At 36.8% G+C, this 20233-nt stretch overlaps 4 protein-coding genes across 8 annotated transcripts; 3 read left to right on the forward strand and 1 right to left on the reverse strand.

Annotated features, from left to right (window-relative positions):
• Nucleotides 1-2237: 2237 nt before the first annotated feature.
• Nucleotides 2238-5942, forward strand: LOC119996697 (pentatricopeptide repeat-containing protein At5g57250, mitochondrial). Its single transcript, XM_038843422.1, has 2 exons — nt 2238-5074; nt 5883-5942. Exon 1 carries the CDS (start codon nt 2432-2434, stop codon nt 4901-4903), a length of 2472 nt encoding a protein of 823 aa, XP_038699350.1. The 5' UTR covers nt 2238-2431; the 3' UTR covers nt 4904-5074; nt 5883-5942.
• LOC119996699 (calcineurin B-like protein 1) lies at nt 5670-9434 on the forward strand. 2 transcript variants are annotated; one of them, XM_038843427.1, is made up of 5 exons: nt 5670-5940; nt 6817-6925; nt 8448-8528; nt 8864-8976; nt 9059-9434. In XM_038843427.1, exons 2-5 carry the CDS (start codon nt 6884-6886, stop codon nt 9099-9101), a joined length of 279 nt encoding a protein of 92 aa, XP_038699355.1. In that variant the 5' UTR covers nt 5670-5940; nt 6817-6883; the 3' UTR covers nt 9102-9434. The 2 variants fall into 2 exon arrangements, with proteins under 2 accessions (XP_038699355.1, XP_038699356.1); XM_038843428.1 differs by lacking the exon at nt 5670-5940 and having other exon boundaries at nt 8420-8528.
• Nucleotides 9435-10490: 1056 nt separating this feature from the next.
• Nucleotides 10491-14187, forward strand: LOC119996698 (pentatricopeptide repeat-containing protein At4g17616). Of its 4 annotated transcripts, XM_038843423.1 has the most exons (4): nt 10491-12713; nt 13160-13267; nt 13604-13716; nt 13799-14187. In XM_038843423.1, exon 1 carries the CDS (start codon nt 10522-10524, stop codon nt 12604-12606), a length of 2085 nt encoding a protein of 694 aa, XP_038699351.1. In that variant the 5' UTR covers nt 10491-10521; the 3' UTR covers nt 12607-12713; nt 13160-13267; nt 13604-13716; nt 13799-14187. The 4 variants fall into 4 exon arrangements, with proteins under 4 accessions (XP_038699351.1, XP_038699352.1, XP_038699354.1 ...); XM_038843424.1 differs by lacking the exon at nt 13160-13267; XM_038843426.1 differs by lacking the exons at nt 13160-13267; nt 13604-13716; nt 13799-14187 and adding an exon at nt 12952-13137.
• Nucleotides 14188-18058: 3871 nt separating this feature from the next.
• Nucleotides 18059-19746, reverse strand: LOC119995843. Its single transcript, XM_038842296.1, has 6 exons — nt 19684-19746; nt 19307-19542; nt 19013-19219; nt 18650-18918; nt 18191-18551; nt 18059-18100 (listed from the first exon to the last, which is right to left on the reverse strand). Exons 4-6 carry the CDS (start codon nt 18746-18748, stop codon nt 18090-18092), a joined length of 471 nt encoding a protein of 156 aa, XP_038698224.1. The 5' UTR covers nt 18749-18918; nt 19013-19219; nt 19307-19542; nt 19684-19746; the 3' UTR covers nt 18059-18089.
• Between the last annotated feature and the right edge of the window lie 487 nt (nt 19747-20233).

Raw genomic sequence — 20233 nt, forward strand, 5'->3', positions numbered from 1 at the left:
TAGTAAAAACATAATCAAAGTTTAGAACTATCTAGTCCTATCACTCTCCAGGGGTCCATCCATGTCACGCACCCTCCTCCTGATCCGCGACCCTGGTACCAGAACTAGACTCACCTGCGAGGAAGGAATAGGAGAAAGAAAAGGGTGAGCGAAAGGCCCAGTAGGGAATAATAAAGAGTACATGAATAATATAAGACTGAAATATTAAAGAAAGGCACAAATGCAACAATATGATAGCTAACATCATTTACACTAAACACAAGTAGATAACCACACCATACGAGATCCTAACTTGGCCCACCGGCATCCCTACACATATCGGGACCCTGAACAGCCCAACGGCATCATCACATGGTGTTTCGAGCACATATGGAATCCTGATCTGGCCCACCGACATTCCCGTAGTCATGGGAACCCTGAACGGCCCAATGGCATTCCACATTTCACATCAATCACAACTAGGAGATATACGGGTCCATACCCGACATCTTCCATGCAATTACAATGCATGTCCAACATGGTTATGCAATAGGGTAAACCTACAACCTATATATATACATATACTACTACATGATGCATGTTCAGGAGTAATTCATGCTCAATGGAAGATTGAACAAGTAGGGTATGCAATATAATTCAAATCATACAATAAATAAATCACAAAGTGTGGTTATTCTCCCTTAGGCACAATTAAGGCGAGAACGCATCATAATGAATAATGGGGAAGGATAAATGTTCTCAATAGGAAGACATATTCAAAGAGAATAACAAAGGGTGGAATTTCCCTACCTCGCACTTCAAAAATTAGCTATGTAGATCAATACTCAACCTTGACTTTTCCCGGCCTCAACCAACCTATTATTCGGTAAACCCATCCTCCAATCAATATACAAACAACTCAATTTCACATTTCTAACACAAATTAATCCAATAAATCAAGAACCCATTACCTTCTCTTACCCAAAACTTCCCAAGTTCTTGAACTTCACCTACTCAAGCTTGCTACTCCAATCAACAATAGAATCTAGCAATACAACCATAAACAAGTCTAAATCAACCTATTAAATCACTAATTTCATCTAATTTAAAGAATTTTCCCTAAATCTACAAAACCCATAAAACCCTAGAATCCCAAATCACCCAATCTCTAAATACTAGCTTTTAGGTTTAAGAAACTTACCAAGGTTGTAGAAACAAGTAGAAGGAAGAGATTCAAGCTTCCTTTAGGCCTCAAATGATGTAGGAACTCATGGATTTGAGTTTGGGTTCAAACCTTGAAAAATTAGAACAAAGAGATGAATTTAAGAATATGTAAGCTAGAGAGAGAAGTCATGAATCCAACTTGAAAAAACTTGAATGATGGCAATCTTACCTTGATTGATAATCTTAGGTTGATGGGAGGAAGGAAATTTGAGAGAAAATGGGGTTTAGGGCTTGTTTAGGTCGGGTATGTTAAGAGAATTCACGAAATGGGTATTTAAAACCATCCTCGGGTTGATTTTCTTTAAGAGGTGTCCGGACACCTCTGCCCATTTGGCAGATCTGGGCCATTTTCTTAAAGCTGTCCGGAAGGTTACACCTGTAACCCAAATTTTCAGTTTTTAAACCAGTTGCATACTCCCAATTCACTTGGTTTTTATTTCTAATGGTTTTAAATATATCTATATACTCAACACATGTTGGTCCTACCCAATTTCTACAAGAAAAGAAATTCGAGTTATTACATGTTGGCTGTTGGAGAGTGAAGCTGCTGGATGTGGAATTCTACACTCTAGAGTTTTTGTTTGGCTCTGTTTTAGTGTTTTTAATGTTGTTTGTTTATTACCTAGTTCATTCTGGGATTGCTGGTTGGCTTGATGCCTTCACTTCTACCTTGTAGTATGTACTCTGTAGGCTTTGTAGTTATTACTTGTTACTTGTTGCCTTATTGGTTGGTGGTTACAAGTTATTTTGCTGTGGACTGTGCCAGTGTGGAGTGGACTTGTGGTTGTTGCCTAGCCTTGATTTGTCGGATTTGTAGTTATCGATAGAGATTTTGATGTTGCCGCTCGCTGTGATGTGAGGGAAGGATGAAAGAGACAAAGGTAACGAATTTCAGACCCTCCAAATCCGTTTCGAAGCCAAAAGTTGTCCCTTATCACTAGTCTTGTTGTATTTTAGAAATAAGCATCGAAATTTATTAATTAATTCACAAACACAATAAGCCACAAATCACAAATGTATGTGCGTGTTGCAACTTGTCCAAGGCCGGTTCAAAACTCGACTCATTTGGGCTCAGACCGAGCCTGGACTGCCATTTTAATGTCTAACCCGGTCCAAGTACGACTCAAATGATTATTTCGGGCTTGAACCCATCGCCTCAGCAATTCTCGCTCCACCGTCGGGCTCCACCGCCAGATCACGTAGCTTCCGAAAAGTCGCTACCGGAAGAATGACAATTTTTAGATTTTCAGACAGTGGCCGCAAGGTGATGGGTCTCTCGCACCATTATAGCCGCAAAGGTCTGCGACGCCATTTCTTTGCCAACACAAGGTATGCTCTATTACTAGGTGCACGGCGGTTTAATTCTTTGGTTGAGAGAGGAGTAGATTCGGAGACTATCAGCTATACTATGCTCATAGATAGGTTTTCTAAGGAAGGGATTGTGGAAAAAACATTTGGGGTTTTGAAGAAGATGGTTAATGATGGATTGAAACCAAGTTTGGTTACGTATACTGCAATTGTATTGGGGTTCTGCAGAAAAGGGAAATTAGATGAGGCTTTTGATGTGTTTAAGCGGGTCAAGGATTTGGGTATTGAAGTGGACGAGTTCATGTATGCAACTTTGGTTGATGGACTTTGTACGAGAGGTGAATTCGATAGTGTTTTTCATTTGCTTGAGGAAATGGAAGAGAAAGGTATAAATCCAAGCGTTGTCACATACAATACTTTGATCAATGGATTGTGCAAGTTTGGGAGGACATCTGAGGCAGGTGAGATGTCAAAGAATATTCCCGGAGATATTATTACCTATAGCACACTGTTACATGGGTACATTGAAGAGGAGAATATTTCTGGGATTATGGAGATAAAACTTAGATTAGAAGATGCTGGAGTTGGTATGGACATTATATTGTGCAACATACTTCTCAAAGCTTTGTTCATGATAGGGGCAGTTGAAGATGCTTATGCTCTCTTCAAGGAAATGCCAGGAATGAATTTGGTTCCTAATCCGGTTACTTATTGTACAATGATTGATGGGAGCTGTAAGACAGGTAGAATTGACAAGGCACTTGAGATATTTGATGAGTTTAGGAGGACATCCATTTCTTCCGTTGCATGCTATAATTCTATCATCAATGGGTTATGCAAGAAAGATATGGTAGATTTGGCCACTAAGGTTTATTTTGAACTGAAAGAAAAAGGTTTGACTTTAGATGCAGGCATCTGTATGATGTTAATCAAGGCAATATTTCGAAAAGAAAGTGCTGAAGGGGTTTTACATTTTGTTTACGGAGTTGAGCATCTAGAACCAGATATATATGGCTATATATTTAATAATGCAATCAGTTTCTTGTGTAAGAAAAAATTTCCGTTGGCTGCAAGTGAAGTCTACGTTTTGATTAAGAGGAAAGGGTCCATTGTGACGTGCAAGTCTTACTATGCAATTCTGAAAGGGCTTATTGGTTGTGGAAAGAAGTGGCTAAGTCTGCCTTTCATGAGTACCTTTCTGAAAGAATATGGCATTTTTGAATCCAGGGTATGCAAGATATTACTGTATTACATGTGTCTTCATAGCCATCATGGCAAGAATGCTCTTTGTAGTCTCTATAAGATAGGCACTTCTAATTTAACTTTTCCCGTCTTTGCTTTCAAGGCACTTATAAGTGATGGTAAGGTTTTGGATGTTTATAGAATTGTCATGACATGTGAAAGTAATCTGCCTGTCATGGATGTGGTTGATTATTCTATCATTGCAGATGAGCTCTGCAAGGGAGGATATCCACGTGAGGCCTTGGATCTATGTACTTTTGCTGAAAAGAAGGGGATCATTCTTAACATTGTCACCTATAACTCAATAATAAATGGATTATGCTGCCAGGATTGTCTTGTTGAAGCATTTCGGCTATTTGATTCCTTAGCGAGAAATAATTTAATTCCCTCGGAGGTTACTTATGCAACACTGATTCACAGTTTATGCAAGGAAGGATTTTTGCCAGATGCCCATCAGTTGTATGAGAGGATGGTCCTCCAGGGCTATAAACCTAACACACGTGTTTATAACTCATTCATTGACTCTTATTGCAAGTGTGGTCAAGTGGACGAAGCCTTGAAGCTTCTAAACATCATGGAGATTAATCGCCTGAACCCTGATGAATTTACAGTTAGTTTTGTGATTAATGGCTTCTGTCAAAAGAGTGACATGGAGGCAGCTCTTGAATTCTTCTCTGAGTACAAGAGGAAAGCCATTTCTCCTGATTTCTTAGGTTTTTTGTATTTGGTAAGAGGTCTATGCATCAAGGGAAGAATGGAAGAGGCTAGGAGTGTCTTGAGAGAGATGCTTTTGTCACAATCTGTTGTGACATTGATAAATAGAGTTGATGCAGAGGTTGAAACTGAGTCAGTGGAAAGCATACTTGTCTTTTTATGTGAGCAAGGTAGTATCAAAGAAGCTCTTGGAGTCCTAAATGAAATTGCGTCCATGTTCTTCCCAGTTCAGAAATATAATGCTTATAATGTTTCAGATGATATTCACAAGCATTATGAATCAATGGTGGGAAGTGGTGATAGTGTAGAGGAAACATCTAGATTTAACTACCTTGACTACTATTCCCTAATTACTTCATTCTGTGCAAGGGGAGAGGTACGGAAGGCTAATAGCTTAGCAAAGGAAATGCTTTCTAGTTTGAAAGGAGAGCAGTAATATGATTACATACGTTTGGCACTTTTTTTACCGACACTTACACCATCATAATGATGAAGCATGTGGCTTCTGCCTGCAAGTATGGCTTATTGCACTGTCTCCATCCTGATTTTTCAATTAATATGACGTTTTGTGACCTTTATGCCTTCCCAGCTTGTTATCAGTCTTAAGGTAATTCTCCTACTCTACTTTTGACTTCTCAAATTACTTATCTGGGTTATGCGATTTAGAAATTTGAAAGCATATGTCCAGTCCTCAGGTCATGGAGATCTTGCCAAGTTTGACTTTTTCTTTGTTAAAGTTGAGCTCAGAAATCAAGATTTCTCTGACTAGATTGGTTTTCCTTTTGTCTTTTTCTTTTTTTCCTTTGGTTTTCTGCTTGTGAAGTATTTTTTTCTTGTTTTTTTTGGTAAAAAAAAGTTGCTGTTTATCTTACCATAATTTTTTAGGAGCTAAATCAAGGTCGATGAATCCACCCTATCAAAACAGACCATGTGCTTTTATGCTTTTTATTTTGTCATTTAGGTGAATTTTGACTATTCTTTATGCTTCTTTGTTATCTCAGTTTGTGTTAGTGAACTTGAAGCATTATTCGAGTTATTCAAGAGCATTAGCAGTTCCTTGGTTGACGATGGGTTGGTCAACATTGTATTACTAAATTGGACCTGTATATCAATAAAGACATCTTTCTCTTTTGACTTGCATTCTTTTTTCCCTTTGCCTATCTTCAAATTTTTTAATCTTTTCCGCCGATTTCCCTGCTGATGAATCGGTATTAATTAGGTGATAACCTTTCAATTTATTGCTTTGACATTTCAAGATCTGCAATTGGCTAGATTTTTAGTTTTTCTGTGTTTATATTGCGTTATATGTCTCTCTAGTGTTATAGTTCTATTGTGATGGCATAGGGTAAGATTGAATGCTTTTGGTAGATTTCAGTCAAAATTGTGAAGCTGGATGCTTTTGTTTATGTATGCAGGAGGTTTCAGTTAGCGCTTTCTAAGAACAGGAAGAAAGAGAATCTGTTTGCAAATCGGGTAAAGCACTAAAGCTTATTGTTTTAAGTTTTAATTTATAGTTTCAGATATATGGAAAGAGCCAAATTGAGTTATATGGACAATTTTTTGAGTACTTTATGATGCATGTATCAATGCAAGTTGGTTGTAGCATTCCACTGTGAAAATGGAAAAAGTATGGGGAAACATTTTTATGTATTGAGTAATTTGCGATACTTGATGATTAGCTTTATTGCTCTTCTATAAATTCATGTTACTGATGATTCAGAGTTGCACATATTAGTAATAGTTTCCCATGGAAAAGATGATTGCGTAAGCATGTTTACATTAGAATTCTTGTGGTATTAGTTCAGATGCTATCTGGAATGTTTGGTATTGGTAATATGAATTTTTTACTATATCATAGGATTGGATTGGCAACCTGATTGTGGGACCTTTTATTGGTAATAAAACTTAAGGTTAAAATTGGACAGTATCTCAAAGACAGGTCTGGGTTCTAGTGAAAGCAAAAGTGTGTCTTCATTCTTTGGAGCAGAGCTGATTCTGTCATAAAAACTTATGTATGGAATTTAGAAAAATGTAATTTGCTCCTGTCGATGCATAGAGAAACAAATTTTCAGTTATGGGGTTCTCACTCACAATCTTTTTACTCCTTCACTAGTTACACTATACTCTTGTTACTTGTTGGCTATGTGTAGCTCTGGAAACTAGTTTGGGTTAGATGGGCACAAAAATATCAAGTGAGACAACTGTGCTTAAAATTGGATATAACTCTTCTTGTGGTTCCAAGGAGAGAAAATAAAACTGTTTATATTTGGCACTTTTATTAAGTTTTGTTATTAGTTACATATTTCTTTCTTCCTTTAAAATCTGGATATATGTGAAATTGCAATGCAGGTCTTCGATATTTTTGATGATAAGCGCAAGAGAGTGATTGATTTTGGTGATTTTGTCCAAGCACTCAATGTATTCCATCCTAGTGCCCCACAAGAAGACAAGATTGACTGTAAGTTGACAACAAGAATAAAATTTTCTTTGTTAGAATATGATATAAATAATTTGAAATGTCCCAACCCAACATGTTAACTTATTGGGATGAATGACAAAGTAACTAATCTTAACATGGTATTGGAGCAGGAGGTCTTGGATTGCTTTAACTTCCGCAATTTAAACCCCCATTTATTTTTGCTTATGTGAGCCCCTAGTGTTGGGCCTTGTTTGTTGGGCCATCGGAGTTGTCTAGCCCTTGTTTGTTGTGCGTGTGTTGGGTTGTCGGAGTTGTCCAACCCACACGTGAGGCCATGAGGGGGATTGTTAGAATATAATATAAATGATGTGAAATGCCCCAATTCAACAAGTTAACTTATTGGATTGAATGGTAAAGTAACTAATCTTAACAATCTTAAAGTGCATGAAATTAAGCTTTGCTTAATTTTTGTGCATCCTACAAAAAATTTATGCGGTTCTGATTAAGCTTTTGATGTTTCTTTATTTTGCTTTGTTGTTTAAACTCTACGATATGGATGGTACTGGATGTATTGAGCGGCATGGGTTATGTTTGTGGTTTCTTTACATGTACTTATTGATGCTTTATGTATGCAACTTTAAGATCTCAGCATGCTCATTTAGCATAACATTGCACAATTGAACATGTGGCCTAGTGGTAGAGTTGCAAGGATGCAACATAGAGGTCACAGCTGTGGACTGTTTTGTTGGATGCTTAGTTTAGCAAAAAATAAAATTTTCTCCTGATGCTTTGGTTCTTTGCTTGGTGTGAATGAAAAGAACTAGGCTTGTCGGTGGGGCTTCTTAATTACATTTCCAAAAAGAATAGCAAAGCCTTAATGATTGAATAATAGCAGTGTAACTGTCGAAAGATAGAAAAATGTGGTATAGTGTCAATGCTTGACTCTCCCGCGTCTTTCCTGCATGCATGGGGTGATTCCTCGCTATACTCCACAATATGCCGTGATTGTGATGTTGACTTGCATTTCTCTCATATGTTAGCATTTATAATTTTTATATTGTTCTCCAACCAGTGAAGATCTATGATGCGCCAAAATGTATGGTATCTCATTGAAAGTTATCCTAATGCTTTGGTTTAAGCTCTACCAGAAAAGCATTCATATCTCTAAGTTGATTGCTTTTGTTTATGCATACATATCTATTTATGGAGATTTTGGTCAAAATTGTGAAGCTTGATGCTTTAATTACTAACCATATAATGATTTTTTTTTTCTTCTAAAAACAATATGAACTCTTCTATACATCTATATTGGACTCTTTCCCAATTTCATTTTGTTTAATTATTTTGGGGCATCTTTTCCTCATCATTCTGGTTCAAAAATGTTTCTTCCAAGTTTATTTAGTGATTCACAGCTAGCCAATTCTGCCACTTCTATTTTTGATGTTTTTTGGGATATAGTGATGTTGGAAATTGCATCTTATCATCTTGATTTTCATTTTGATTGAGTTATATTGCAATAAAATCTTCTTGCAGGAATTCATTTTATGTAATTTTTGAACAGGCAAAGCAGATGTCAATTGCACAGTTATGTGAATCTGAGATGAAGTTGACCGATGAAAACGTTGAGGCAATACTTGATAAGGTAATCATTGGTGGATTGCTGTCACTAAAATTGTAGCGTTATTGGTCTGCTAGGGGGTAATCAGTTAAATCATTAAATGCATAGAGTAGGAAAAGCTATTTGAATTGAGTTGGCTTCTTTGATGTAAGGCATTCTTATTGAGAATATCTCTGAAACACAGCCTCTTGTGTCTCATAGTTGGATTCAGTTCCATGCTATAAGTCAGAGTTTGTTTCCAGTTAATAGGCTTTTACTCTCTGCACGCTCGATAATTTGTTGAGTAACTACTTGGCATGTATATTGTTTTATCCTCGTGTAGATGACCAATTCTGAGTATTGACCATTTTGTTGAACAGACGTTCGTGGACACTGATGTTGATCAGGACGGAAAGATAGATAGAAGTGAGTGGCAGAACTTTGTTTCAAGGAATCCATCATTATTGAAGATTATGACCCTTCCTTATCTCAGGTAGTCGGCATGATGTTTATTAATTTTGTCTCCTTCGAAATCGTTTATTAGAAGAAATTCATTTTGCGATGAAATTTTGCAGGGACGTAACGGACATTCCCGAGCTTTGTTTTCAGTTCTTCTGAAGTTGCAAAACCTAGGAAAGATGATGCTCTATTTTAGTGATTTAACTCGGTTGGTTTTTGGTTTGACAAAAGTAGCTGTGTGTAAAGGATGCTGATTTTTCCCTTTATGGATGTAAGGCTATAGCTGTCTAGATCAATTCGTGTAGCAGCTGAATACGATTATGATTAGGAATGTTAGTCTAACACCCACTCTGGTGCGACTGAGCATTATTTCTGCAGCGCTGAGGTGGAGTCCGGTATATCTAAGCTAAAATTACGGAAAGAGTCAAGTGTATATATAAAGGTGACATTGTGGTATGGTATATAAGGTTGGTTCTAATCACCTTTTATTCATCTTACTCTACTGTAGAAAATATGAAATACACCACCACCTAAACCACTATCAAACTTGTGAAGAGAACACAGGCTGATCACTCTCTTAACAGTTTTTTTCGAAACTCTGAAGTCCGAACTCCTAATAAATCTGCTTCACATTGGATAATAGAATGATTTGAGCCCCATGAATGAATGCCTCACCGGTTAGAAAAAACACGGCCATTGAATCAGTAACAACAAACATCCAACTTTTCTGCAGTAATCAAATAGGTAGGTCTGCATGAAAATTAAGAACCTGCTTAGACTGTTTAGTAATAAAAAAAAGGTCTTTGTGATACTTTACACTTTGCACAGGTACTGATTTATTAGGAACACAGTGACAATTGTCAGTAATAAAGAAATCAGAGTTGAGTAAAGAGAAGGGTAGAAATTGTCATTTATCCATAGGGACGAGGGTTTATATGTATGTGAAATGCGATTTTCATTCATAGCTCCTCTTGACTCCTGTATTACTACGGTACCTATCTGAACTCTGAAGCCCTTTTAGGTTGTTTAGCCCCTTCCTTCCGGCTAACCCAGAGAAGAGTCTATCAACTCTACTTCTCCAACTCACTATTCGTGTGTCGACTCTTCTCGGAGAGTCTGTAAACACTACATCGCTAAAGCTCAACCTTTCTCACCCTCTCCTTCCTTCCGCACGGGACACTGCAATATCATTCATCTCACAGCGGCACTTCTCTATGCGATTTTCATGCTCCTCTTCTCCCTCTCTAATCTCCAAGCTCTAAAAGATTCCATCTTTGTGCTAGCACAAACTCATCACCTTGTGTTTGTCCTTGGATTATATGCCTTCGACCTTGTTTTTCAGATGCCAATTTGTCGTCCTGTTTATTAGCTTCAATTGCACACAACGTGTTGTGTTTGTCCTTGGATTATATGCCTTCGACCTTGTTTTTCAGATGCCAATTTGTCGTCCTGTTTATTGGCTTCAATTGCACACAACGTGTTTGTATAAAGTAATTCCTCTCCGATTCCACTCAATGGGCTATATGCTGTCTCCACAAAGCATGAATGGCAATGCTTTGCTATAGAGGTATGTATCTGAATGGCTCTGGCTTTGACAGGAAGAGTTCTGATGCGTCCTCGCTTCCTGAGGAGCCATTATTCATTAGGATTTGTTCTGGGCTTAGTTTCTAACTATGAGAGAGAACTTTTTACGGGGAAACACTTTGCAACAAATAGGGTATCAGATGTGATGTTTAAACACCATGGGTTTGTGGGTATCCCCTGTTTTTGTACTAGTGTTCAACCTGAAAGGATCTCTTGGGGAGGTTCTTCTCAACAAGTTTTGTTTAGAAAGATTGAAACTGCTTTGAGTGATCATCGAATAGATGAAGCATGGGAAGCTTTCAATGATTTTAAGAATATTTATGGGTTTTCTGTGGATTCTCTAGTATCTAAAATGATCATTGAACTGTCCTATTCAAACAACAATTTCTGGTTACAAAAGGCTTGTGATTTAGTCTTTGTTATTTTGAAAGAGAAACCTGGTGCACTTAAGACTGACATACTGACTAAGCTCTCGCTGGCTTTGGCAAGAGCGCAGATGCCAATTCCCGCTTCAATGATACTTAGATTGTTGTTGGAGAAAGGAACGTTGCTTCCAATCAAAGTCATGTTGTTGGTTTTTATGCACATGTTGAAAGCAGAATGTGGGGCATGCCTTGCATCTAATTTCTTGGTTCAACTTTGTGACTTTTTCCTACCCTTAGGTCCAAATAGAGTTAATCATGCAGAGAAGGCAAAACCTGATACAATGATCTTTAACATTGTGCTTAATGCTTGTGTGAGGTTTGAATTATCTATCAAGGGCCAGCAGCTTATTGAATTGATGTCTCAGCTAGGGGTCATTGCCGATGCCCATTCAATTGTTCTTATTGCTCGGATTCATGAAATGAATGGCCACAGAGATGAGATGAAAAGGTTAAAAACTTATGTTGATCGAGTTCCAGTTCCGCTTGTTGGTCATTACCGGCAGTTTTATGACAGTATGTTGAGCTTGGAATTTAAGTTTGACGACATTGATACTGCTGCTGAGCATGTGTTGGATATGTATAGGTACCGTGCATCACTTTCCACTCAAAAACACATGAAGGATTCACAAAAGCTTTCCCTTGTCTCGATTGGATCTAAAAATATCAGGAATGGGTCTAAAATACAGATTATGCCTGAGTTGCTCCCGAAAGATTCTGTCCTCAACGTTGAAGGGAAACGAGAGTTTGTTATATTTCGTGATGGAAAACTAGTTCCTAGTAACAAGGCTTTGGCTAAGCTCATATCAGGATACAGGAGACATGGGAAGATTGGTGAGCTGTCAAGGCTTTTGATTAGCATTGAAAATGAACACATTTTGTATGGGGAATGCAATATTTGTTCCGATGTGATTGATGCTTGCATTCGTTTAGGTTGGCTAGATACTGCACATGACATTTTAGATGACATGGAATCAGCTGGAACTACATTGGGATCCACTTTATATATGTCACTTTTGAGGGCCTATTACAAAGCAGATATGCTTCGAGAGGCAAATGCACTGGTAAAACAAATGGGGAAGGTTGGTTTAGATGTAAATTCGACGGATGAGATACTTGCTTCAACGTCAGATCTGGCTGAATGTTTAGATCGAGAAGTGAGTGAGGAGGAGAAGTTAGCATGCATAAAGGTTTATGAGCTCAACTCTTCCATTTACTTTTTCTGCAAAGCCAAAATGATAGGTGATGCTCTGAAGACATATCGAAGAATGCAAAAAATGAAAACAGAACCCACAATTCAGACTTTTGCTTCTCTGTTGTACGGGTATTCGTCTCTGGAAATGTATCGTGATATCACCATTTTGTGGGGAGACATAAAGAGGTATGTGAAGTGTGGAAATCTGAAGGCAAGTTGGGATTTGTATGAGCTATTGTTACTGAATTTTCTTCGAGGTGGTTATTTTGAGAGAGCCATGGAGGTGATTAATGATATGAAAGGGCACTGTATGCTTATCGACAAGGGGATGTATAAAAGTGAGTTCCTGAAATTTCATAAGGATCTTTATAGGAGCTTAAGACAATCAAAGGCCAGAACTGAGGCTCAAAGTAAGAGGCTAGAGTATGTTCGGGCATTTAGGAAACTGGTTGGTCTTGATTAATGTTCATGGAATGTTTGTGAATGGTTTGTTCAAAACTATCGATACATTTTACAACAATAGCTGATCCATATGAGGGGAACATCAAGTCCTGTCAAAAGAGCTTTTAGGTAAGCCAAACCAGATGATAATGGAGATACATGCAAGGTCTGTCCGAAGATAACAGTCTTTGGTTACTGATCCTTAGCATCTATGCTATGCATGAAGTTTTTTTTAGTGATTCACATCTAGCCAATTCTGTCACTTCTATTTTTGATGTTTTTTGGGATATAGTGATGTTGAAAATTGCATCTTATCATCTTTATTTTCATTTTAATTGAGTTATATTGCAATAAAATCTTCTTGCAGGAATTCATTTTATGTAATTTTTGACAGGTAAAGCAGATGTCAATTGCACAGTTATGTTTCTTCCAAGTTTATTTAGTGATTCACATCTAGCCAATTCTGTCACTTCTATTTTTGATGTTTTTTTGGGATATAGTGATGTTGAAAATTGCATCTTATCATCTTTATTTTCATTTTAATTGAGTTATACTGCAATAAAATCTTCTTGCAGGAATTCAGTTTATGTAATTTTTGACGGGTAAAGCAGATGTCAATTGCACAGTTATGTGAATCTGAGATGAAGTGGACTAATGAAAATGTTGAGGCAATACTTGATAAGGTATGTAATCGTTGCTGGATTGCTGTCACTAAAAAATTTAGCATTATTGCTCTGCTAGGGTGGTAATCAGTTAAATCATTAAATGCTTAGAATGGGAAAAGCTGTTTGAATTGAGTTGGCTCCTTTGATAAGGCATCCTTACTGATAATGTCTCTGAAACACAGCCTTTTGTGTCTCAGAGTTGGATTCAGATCCATGCTATAAGTCGGGGTTTGTTTCTGGTTAATAGGCTTTTACTCTCTGCATGCTCGATAATTTGTTGAGTAACTACTAGGCATCATTGTTTTATCCTCATGTAGATGACCAATTCTGATTATTGACCATTTTGTTGAACAGACGGTCATGGATGCTGATGTTGATCAGGACGGAAAGATAGATAGAAGTGAGTGGCAGAACTTTGTTTCAAGGAATCCGCCATTACTGAAGATTATGACCCTTCCTTATCTCAGGTAGTTAGCATAATGTTTATTAATTTATTTTCCTTCGAAATCGTTTGTTAGAAGAAATTCATTTTGCCATAAAATTTTGCAGGGACATAACGATGGCATTTCCAAGCTTTGTTTTCTGTTCTGAAGTTGATGAAGTTGCAACCAAGGAAAGAGCATGCTCTATTGTAGTGATTTCACACGGTTGGCTTGAAAATTTTTGGTTGGATTTATTGATAAAAAGTACCTATGTGAAAAGGATGCTGATTTTGCGTGTTTGGATGTAAGGATATAGCTGTCCAGATCAATTCGGGTAGCAGCTGAAATGCTGAATATGATTAGGATGTTTGTCAACTGTATATCCAGTCTAACGTTTGGCGAGTTCTCTGCTCAGTGAATGGTTAAAGACAGTGATGGTCTGATTCTTTAAATGTTGGTAGGATTTTTCAATTAAATTTTACGACAGTCGAGGAATCCTAGTTTTTGAGGAGGCCATGGAAGCTTTGCTTTCCCTTTGATTGTTTCATCAGTGACAAGATGGGGTTAATCTTAGCCAAAATCATTGAAAGAATGAGAGATAAAGACAGGTGACATTGTGATATGGTATATAAGGTTTTTAATCAGCTTTTCTTCGTCTCACTCTACTGTAGAAAATTTGAAATACACCACCTGAACCTCTATTAAACTTGTGAACACAAGCTGATCACTCTCTTAACAGAAACACGCAGGTCATGTCCATAATCCTATATCCTGACTGGATCCAACACCCAAACCCGTTGGTCAACACACGGGTCAGAGAAAATCTGGACATGTTACGACGTTGGTGGCACGTTCTACCCACCGCGCAGCCATCCGGGGTCGTTTTTGTTCCTATCACGGTAGTGACCTTACATCGGCCAAAACATGGCAAGGAATGGGGTAGTGTAGTACACCCGTCACGCCCGAGAGTGAACTTTAGTTACTACTCTACACGGTTTCACACCAGAATCCTGTTTCTTAAATATGCGGAGCGGCTAAATGACCCAACTAAAATGGTCCCAAGTGAGCCCAGAATCCTCTCTCTCTCTCTTTTCTCCTTTCTCCTTTCTCTCTCCTCTCTCCTTTTCTCCCTTCCACTCTCACGAGCATAACCACTGCCCAACAGAGCTCCTCCATCTGGCCACTGATTATAGTTGTCGACCCACCGAACGGAAGCGCTCGACCACCACAATCATTTTCTGACCCTCCACACCACCTATCACCGCTCATATCATTGGAAAAAAGCACCCAAAGGAGGAGGTAATTGCGGCACAAATCGTGTCGATCCAGCCACCTCCAACGACATCTCCGACAATTGAACCAATATTTGGACTCTACATATCGAGGCGCACCTTATCCACCCTTTTTCCGGTCAGACAGTTGTCGGAATCCGACAACCCAATTCAAATTACATTGTTTAAAAACAATGCAATTCGTCGATCCATGCATCTAGTCACCTCCAAAAACTTCTACAGCCACCTCCACCTCCAACAACTCTCCGACCACCTCCAACAACAATGTAATTTGTTTTCTCACCTTTTTTTGGGCATATTTTGGAAGTTGCATTGTATTGAAAACAATGTGTTTGACAACAATGTGTTTGACATTGTTACATTGTTATTCTTGACCTATTTTTTCTCTAGCTTATATATGACAAAAACTATAAATTACATTGTTTTGATAAATTTGACAATTTACATTATTCTGGAAATTTCACAATTTATATTTGTTCTGAAAATTACATTGTTTTGATAAATTTGGAATAAAAATAATGTAATCGCATGTCTGTGTACGGAAAAACAATGTAATCACAGTGCAATATCATTCCTTTATAACAAAAAAACAATGTAATCTCATGTTTGTATGCAAAAAACAATGGAATCGTTGATATGTATTTTTAAAATTGTTATTCTAACTTTTGCAACTATCAGGTCACATAAACAAAAAAAAAACAATTGCATTTAACGATTACAGCGACACATCATCTTGTTGAGTAACTTAAATCCATAAATTTTGCCTGAGTGACCATTATGAAACAATTTTCAGTTACGAGTTATTAACTTGAAACATTTTATCTTTCAATAACCAAAATGAAATCTTGGGCATCTCTCGATGACCAAAAGTTCTATTAACGCTGATTGTGAATATTATGAAGTACGAATATTTTTAAGTTATTATTTATATTTAATAATTTATTATATTAAACAGATTCAAACCCGATCTAACTCAGGTTGAACCAGTGAACCAAGAACCAATAAATTTTTCGGTTCAATGACCGGTCTAGTTTTAATAACCTTGCCTTTTATACAGCTCTCCTTGTGTCAGGTTCCTACAGCTTGGTAAGGTACAGCTGCATTTCAAGGAGGTCTAACAGATTTTCACAGTTGTTCAATGACCGTCCTAGTCCCTTGTTCTTCTTGTTGGAGATAGCAGAATGTTAAGACTTGCTTTCTCTGAGTATATTTTCATGTCTTGTCTTTATACTAGGCCAACATTGCACCGTCAAGTAATGCCATTACATAAATACAACATAGTTATTTATGATCACTATACAGCGGCCTTTCTATATATTTGAGCCAATCTATGCAACTCTCTCGAACCTATTCATCTTCTCTGTTGTTCCATTTCTTCCTGTTATAATCCTGTAAACAATGATCAAGTGTCATTGTTGTTGTGAATTATTCGCAAGCGGACAAGTCGCACAAGTAATAAAGAGTGAATAGAGTATCGTTCCCACGAGAATATTTTGACAAATTCAATTCAATGACAATCTAAGCAATTAACACACTAAAATGGCAAAGCGATTGTTGATTGGGTTTTACCTAATGCTAAACAAGTAATTAAAAGGGTACTAAGTAAATGACAAATTGAGTGATTAATAAAGTAACAAACAAGAAATTTTGTTTTCAAGAAAAGTAAACACTAGGGTTCCTAACTTCACCACTTCTTATCCGATTAAACTCCATTGGTTCATTAATTCTCACTTCTCAATTTAGTTGTTAACAATCGATTTCCCAAACTATCAAATGTTCTATTCCTAGATACACTGAAAGCATTTTCAATAGAATCCCTGTTATTCCTAACATTCGGTTTCATATCAAAAATCCCTTAAGAATAATGGAAATCAATTAATGATTGCATAAGTCATAAACCTATATTCCTATGTTTTCTATGGATTCTTGCAACCCTAGGTTTATCCTTCCTGTCTCAACCTAGGCTAGAAATCATTCAAATGGTGATCAAGCATTTGAAAGCAATAAGCATATCCATAGAAAATCAACAACATAAAAAGAGATTCAAGAACAATAAACCGATTTCATTCAATCTTTAAAGAAGGGTTCCATAGGACCCTAGTTAGAGGATTAGTTCCTCATAACCAAGGAATACAACACAAACTCCAAAATAGCAGTCATTAAATACAAGAACAAGAAAGAAATGAAGGAAAACCCCTTAATCCCCTTGCGTTTGCGTCAATGGCTACTGTAGAGACACCTCCCAAAACCCTTGGTTTTGCTCCAAAAGTAAAAGTTCTTAAAACCCTAAAAATATGAGCTTTTCACTACAACAAAATCTGGAATTTATGACAAAAACAGTTGTTGCTAAACCTCTAAATATTGTCGCAAATTCTTTTTGGAACTAAAAAAAAGTTGTCACAATGTCGTTGCCAAAGGTCCTAACGTCGAAGGTTTTTGCAACAACTTTGTGTTTTATTACGAAATGTCTGTCTTTTAGTATCAAAACAATTCAATGTGAAAATGAAGAAAATTGATGCCAAAAGTGCAATCCAACAGCAAAATTTCGTTGTGATTGAGCCCTTTAGCGACGAATTCTTTCTCTTTTTGTCACAATAATGTTCGTCAAATTAAATGTTTGTTATTTGCAACAAATTTTTTAGACACTAATATCAAAGTTTGATATCAACATATTTGTTGATGCAAAAGAAGTAGTATAAATTTCAGTCATTAAAGTTTGATACAAAAAGAAATATGGATAATATCCCTAAAAAATATTTGTTAAAATATCTTTCGATATTAATATGCAATTATAAATTACTATATATTCCTTGTAGCAAAGTATGTAGTTTTTTTTAAGCAATTCAATAATCATTCAATATAATGCTCAAGTCTTGGCCATCTTATAATCAGACCACAAAGAAGTGGCAGTAAAATCTACATAACATTAGAGATAAAATCCAAGATAATATACGAAAGACATAAAATCTTGCCCATCTTTACATCCAAAATAAGATTCAACTATGCATTGAAACATTCTAAAGCTTAAAAAAACAGAAACCAAAAGACAAAGGAACTCCACAAATCTGGTGAGAACAGGTTGATCATTTTTTTGGTAGTATAGAGACCTTGTGCTTGTAGTAGACTTTAAGATGCAGCTGAAAAAATATAAAAATTACAGATCTTAGAAGCAAATTGAGATCACATATAGAAATAGAAGTTGACAAAATTATGGAACAAAATCTAACCTTGATTAGGATGCAATTGACTCATAATATTCTGAAGCTGGGATTGCATCTCAGCTCTTTGCGCATCCATCTCAACCTTTTGAGCATTCATTTCAGTCTTCATGCGTGATATCTCATCCTCTTGTCGCACACGCTGGTCCTCAAAACGCACCTCCAACTCCTTTAAGTCTTTTATAACCTCATCACGTTGTTGGGTAGCCTTTTCCAATTGTGCTTCAATTCGCACCCTAGTCTTGATAGGTTTTGGACCATAATTTGCACTAGACTTTTCACCAACCACTTCGATAAATGCTTCATCAGATGTTAATTGGTTAGAACTCTCTCCTTCTACGAAATGATTAACAAGATACGACACATCCTCCTATATTGATCATACCAACCATGCCATTGTACACTCAGCAGTTAATCAAAGCAAAAAAAATCATTAAAACTAAAAATCAAAATATGAGTGAAACATACATCAACTTGTTTTGCCTTGTCATTCACCCAAGAACCATTACTCCTCATATGAGTTAGCTTCCACAACTCTTGCATATTGGGTTTTTTCCCTGTTTTCATGTCTCGTTGAAAAAAAAATTAACCCAAAAACCAGAGTGTTGTAGCAAATATCTTACTATGAGTATGTGAAAGCTTACGTTGTCAAAGCTAACAGACTTGAATGATTTCCGACCAGCAACATGGGGAGTTTCATGGCTCTTACGATTTTCCAAGTTTCTTTGGCTGATTTTCTAGACAATAAAAAATTTTATAGCATTAGTTATTTTTCACAAGTAAATAACTATAACATAATTTATGTTTATAAAAATAATACTGTACATATACCAGAAATTTATCACTGCCAAAGTAATCCATCACTGTCTTCCATTGCTGAATAGAAACATTCTTGGGTGGATTTGCGAGTCGCTCCTCATTAGTCTTGTAAATCTTGTAGTGTTGATGCAAACGAGCACGCCAATTACGGTAGCTTGCATTGGCCATAGACTTGATAACTTTTCGTATAACTGGAGTGTCTTCTACCTCGAATCTTTTCTGAAATTAGAATATAAATGAGTAATAATGCTCTATATTAGCTAACCAAGCAACAAAAAAATACATATTTAATTACAAGATTCTTACCAGTGTAAGATCACATATCTTCTCCTTAATGGCTTCGTCTATCTCCTTCCATTTGGCCTTTTCCAAAGGAGCATTCAACCTAGTAACCACACCTACTTCACTGATAAATTTCTCAGAATTAACACCTACTGCTGCTAAGTCATCCAAAGGAATAGTCACATTCAGTTTGTTTGTTCTATTGGCTTTTAATGTCTTGGTTGTTGCTAGACCACGAGATGGCCCTCTCCGATGAGGTACTAAAAATAACAAATTTTATGTAGTTAAAAAACATTGCAATTTAATAAGATAATCATTGACAGTTTAAAACCCATAAAGTAAAAGGTTTCTATATGAGAACAAGAAGTTAAATTAGTCATAGAATGATCATAATTTTTTACCATCTGGAGCTGATTCAGTTGGTTCATTAGCTTCAATCCTCTAAGATGCCACCATGATTGCTCCCTAATAGATAGAAAATGAACACACGTGAGAGGAATAAAGAGGCCTAAAAGGGGCATCCACCATTCTTTTCACATTGATCACCATCAGAATATATAACAACAATCATTCCACCATCCCCGGCACGTGGCTTATGTGGGTGTCTCTTGATTTTGCAAGTCCGGACGAGAAGGAAATCAACGAGGGAAACTTTTGGAGTTTCGCGGCCACTAAAATTTTCAACCCAATAAAGCATGATTTCGTACAGCATTATGTGGGTCAAATTTTCGCGGCAAGTGGATGGGAGTGAAATGGCAAGGTTTTCGTACATAGTTAATTTTATAAAAAGAAATAAAGTTTTGATTATTTAAAAGGTCAACAAAGCATTTTAGACCATTCTAGAATGTTGGCCCAAAATGTCATTTTATTATTGATTAGGCCTAGTTTGGTAAAGCATTTGGAAAGTAGCAGATATGCTAGCATAAATAGTAGTAGTAGAAATACTGGACA

The sequence above is a fragment of the Tripterygium wilfordii genome, chromosome 4 (assembly GCF_013401445.1).
Source record: "Tripterygium wilfordii isolate XIE 37 chromosome 4, ASM1340144v1, whole genome shotgun sequence".
In the NCBI taxonomy this organism is placed as follows: Eukaryota; Viridiplantae; Streptophyta; class Magnoliopsida; order Celastrales; family Celastraceae; genus Tripterygium; species Tripterygium wilfordii.

What these genes read in the sequence shown, in the direction of transcription:
- LOC119995843 (XM_038842296.1), bottom strand. Translation starts at nt 18,748, where the DNA reads ATGAAAACAGGGAAAAAACCCAATATGCAAGAGTTGTGGAAGCTAACT. An exon ending in ACAAGGCAAAACAAGTTGAT is followed by an intron (nt 18,552 to 18,649) that starts GTATGTTTCACT and finishes TGATCAATATAG; the next exon opens with GAGGATGTGTCGTATCTTGT.
- LOC119996698 (XM_038843423.1), top strand. Translation starts at nt 10,522, where the DNA reads ATGGCTCTGGCTTTGACAGGAAGAGTTCTGATGCGTCCTCGCTTCCTG.
- LOC119996699 (XM_038843427.1), top strand. Translation starts at nt 6,884, where the DNA reads ATGTATTCCATCCTAGTGCCCCACAAGAAGACAAGATTGACT. An exon ending in TTGAGGCAATACTTGATAAG is followed by an intron (nt 8,529 to 8,863) that starts GTAATCATTGGT and finishes TTTGTTGAACAG; the next exon opens with ACGTTCGTGGACACTGATGT. An exon ending in ATGACCCTTCCTTATCTCAG is followed by an intron (nt 8,977 to 9,058) that starts GTAGTCGGCATG and finishes GAAATTTTGCAG; the next exon opens with GGACGTAACGGACATTCCCG.
- LOC119996697 (XM_038843422.1), top strand. Translation starts at nt 2,432, where the DNA reads ATGACAATTTTTAGATTTTCAGACAGTGGCCGCAAGGTGATGGGTCTC.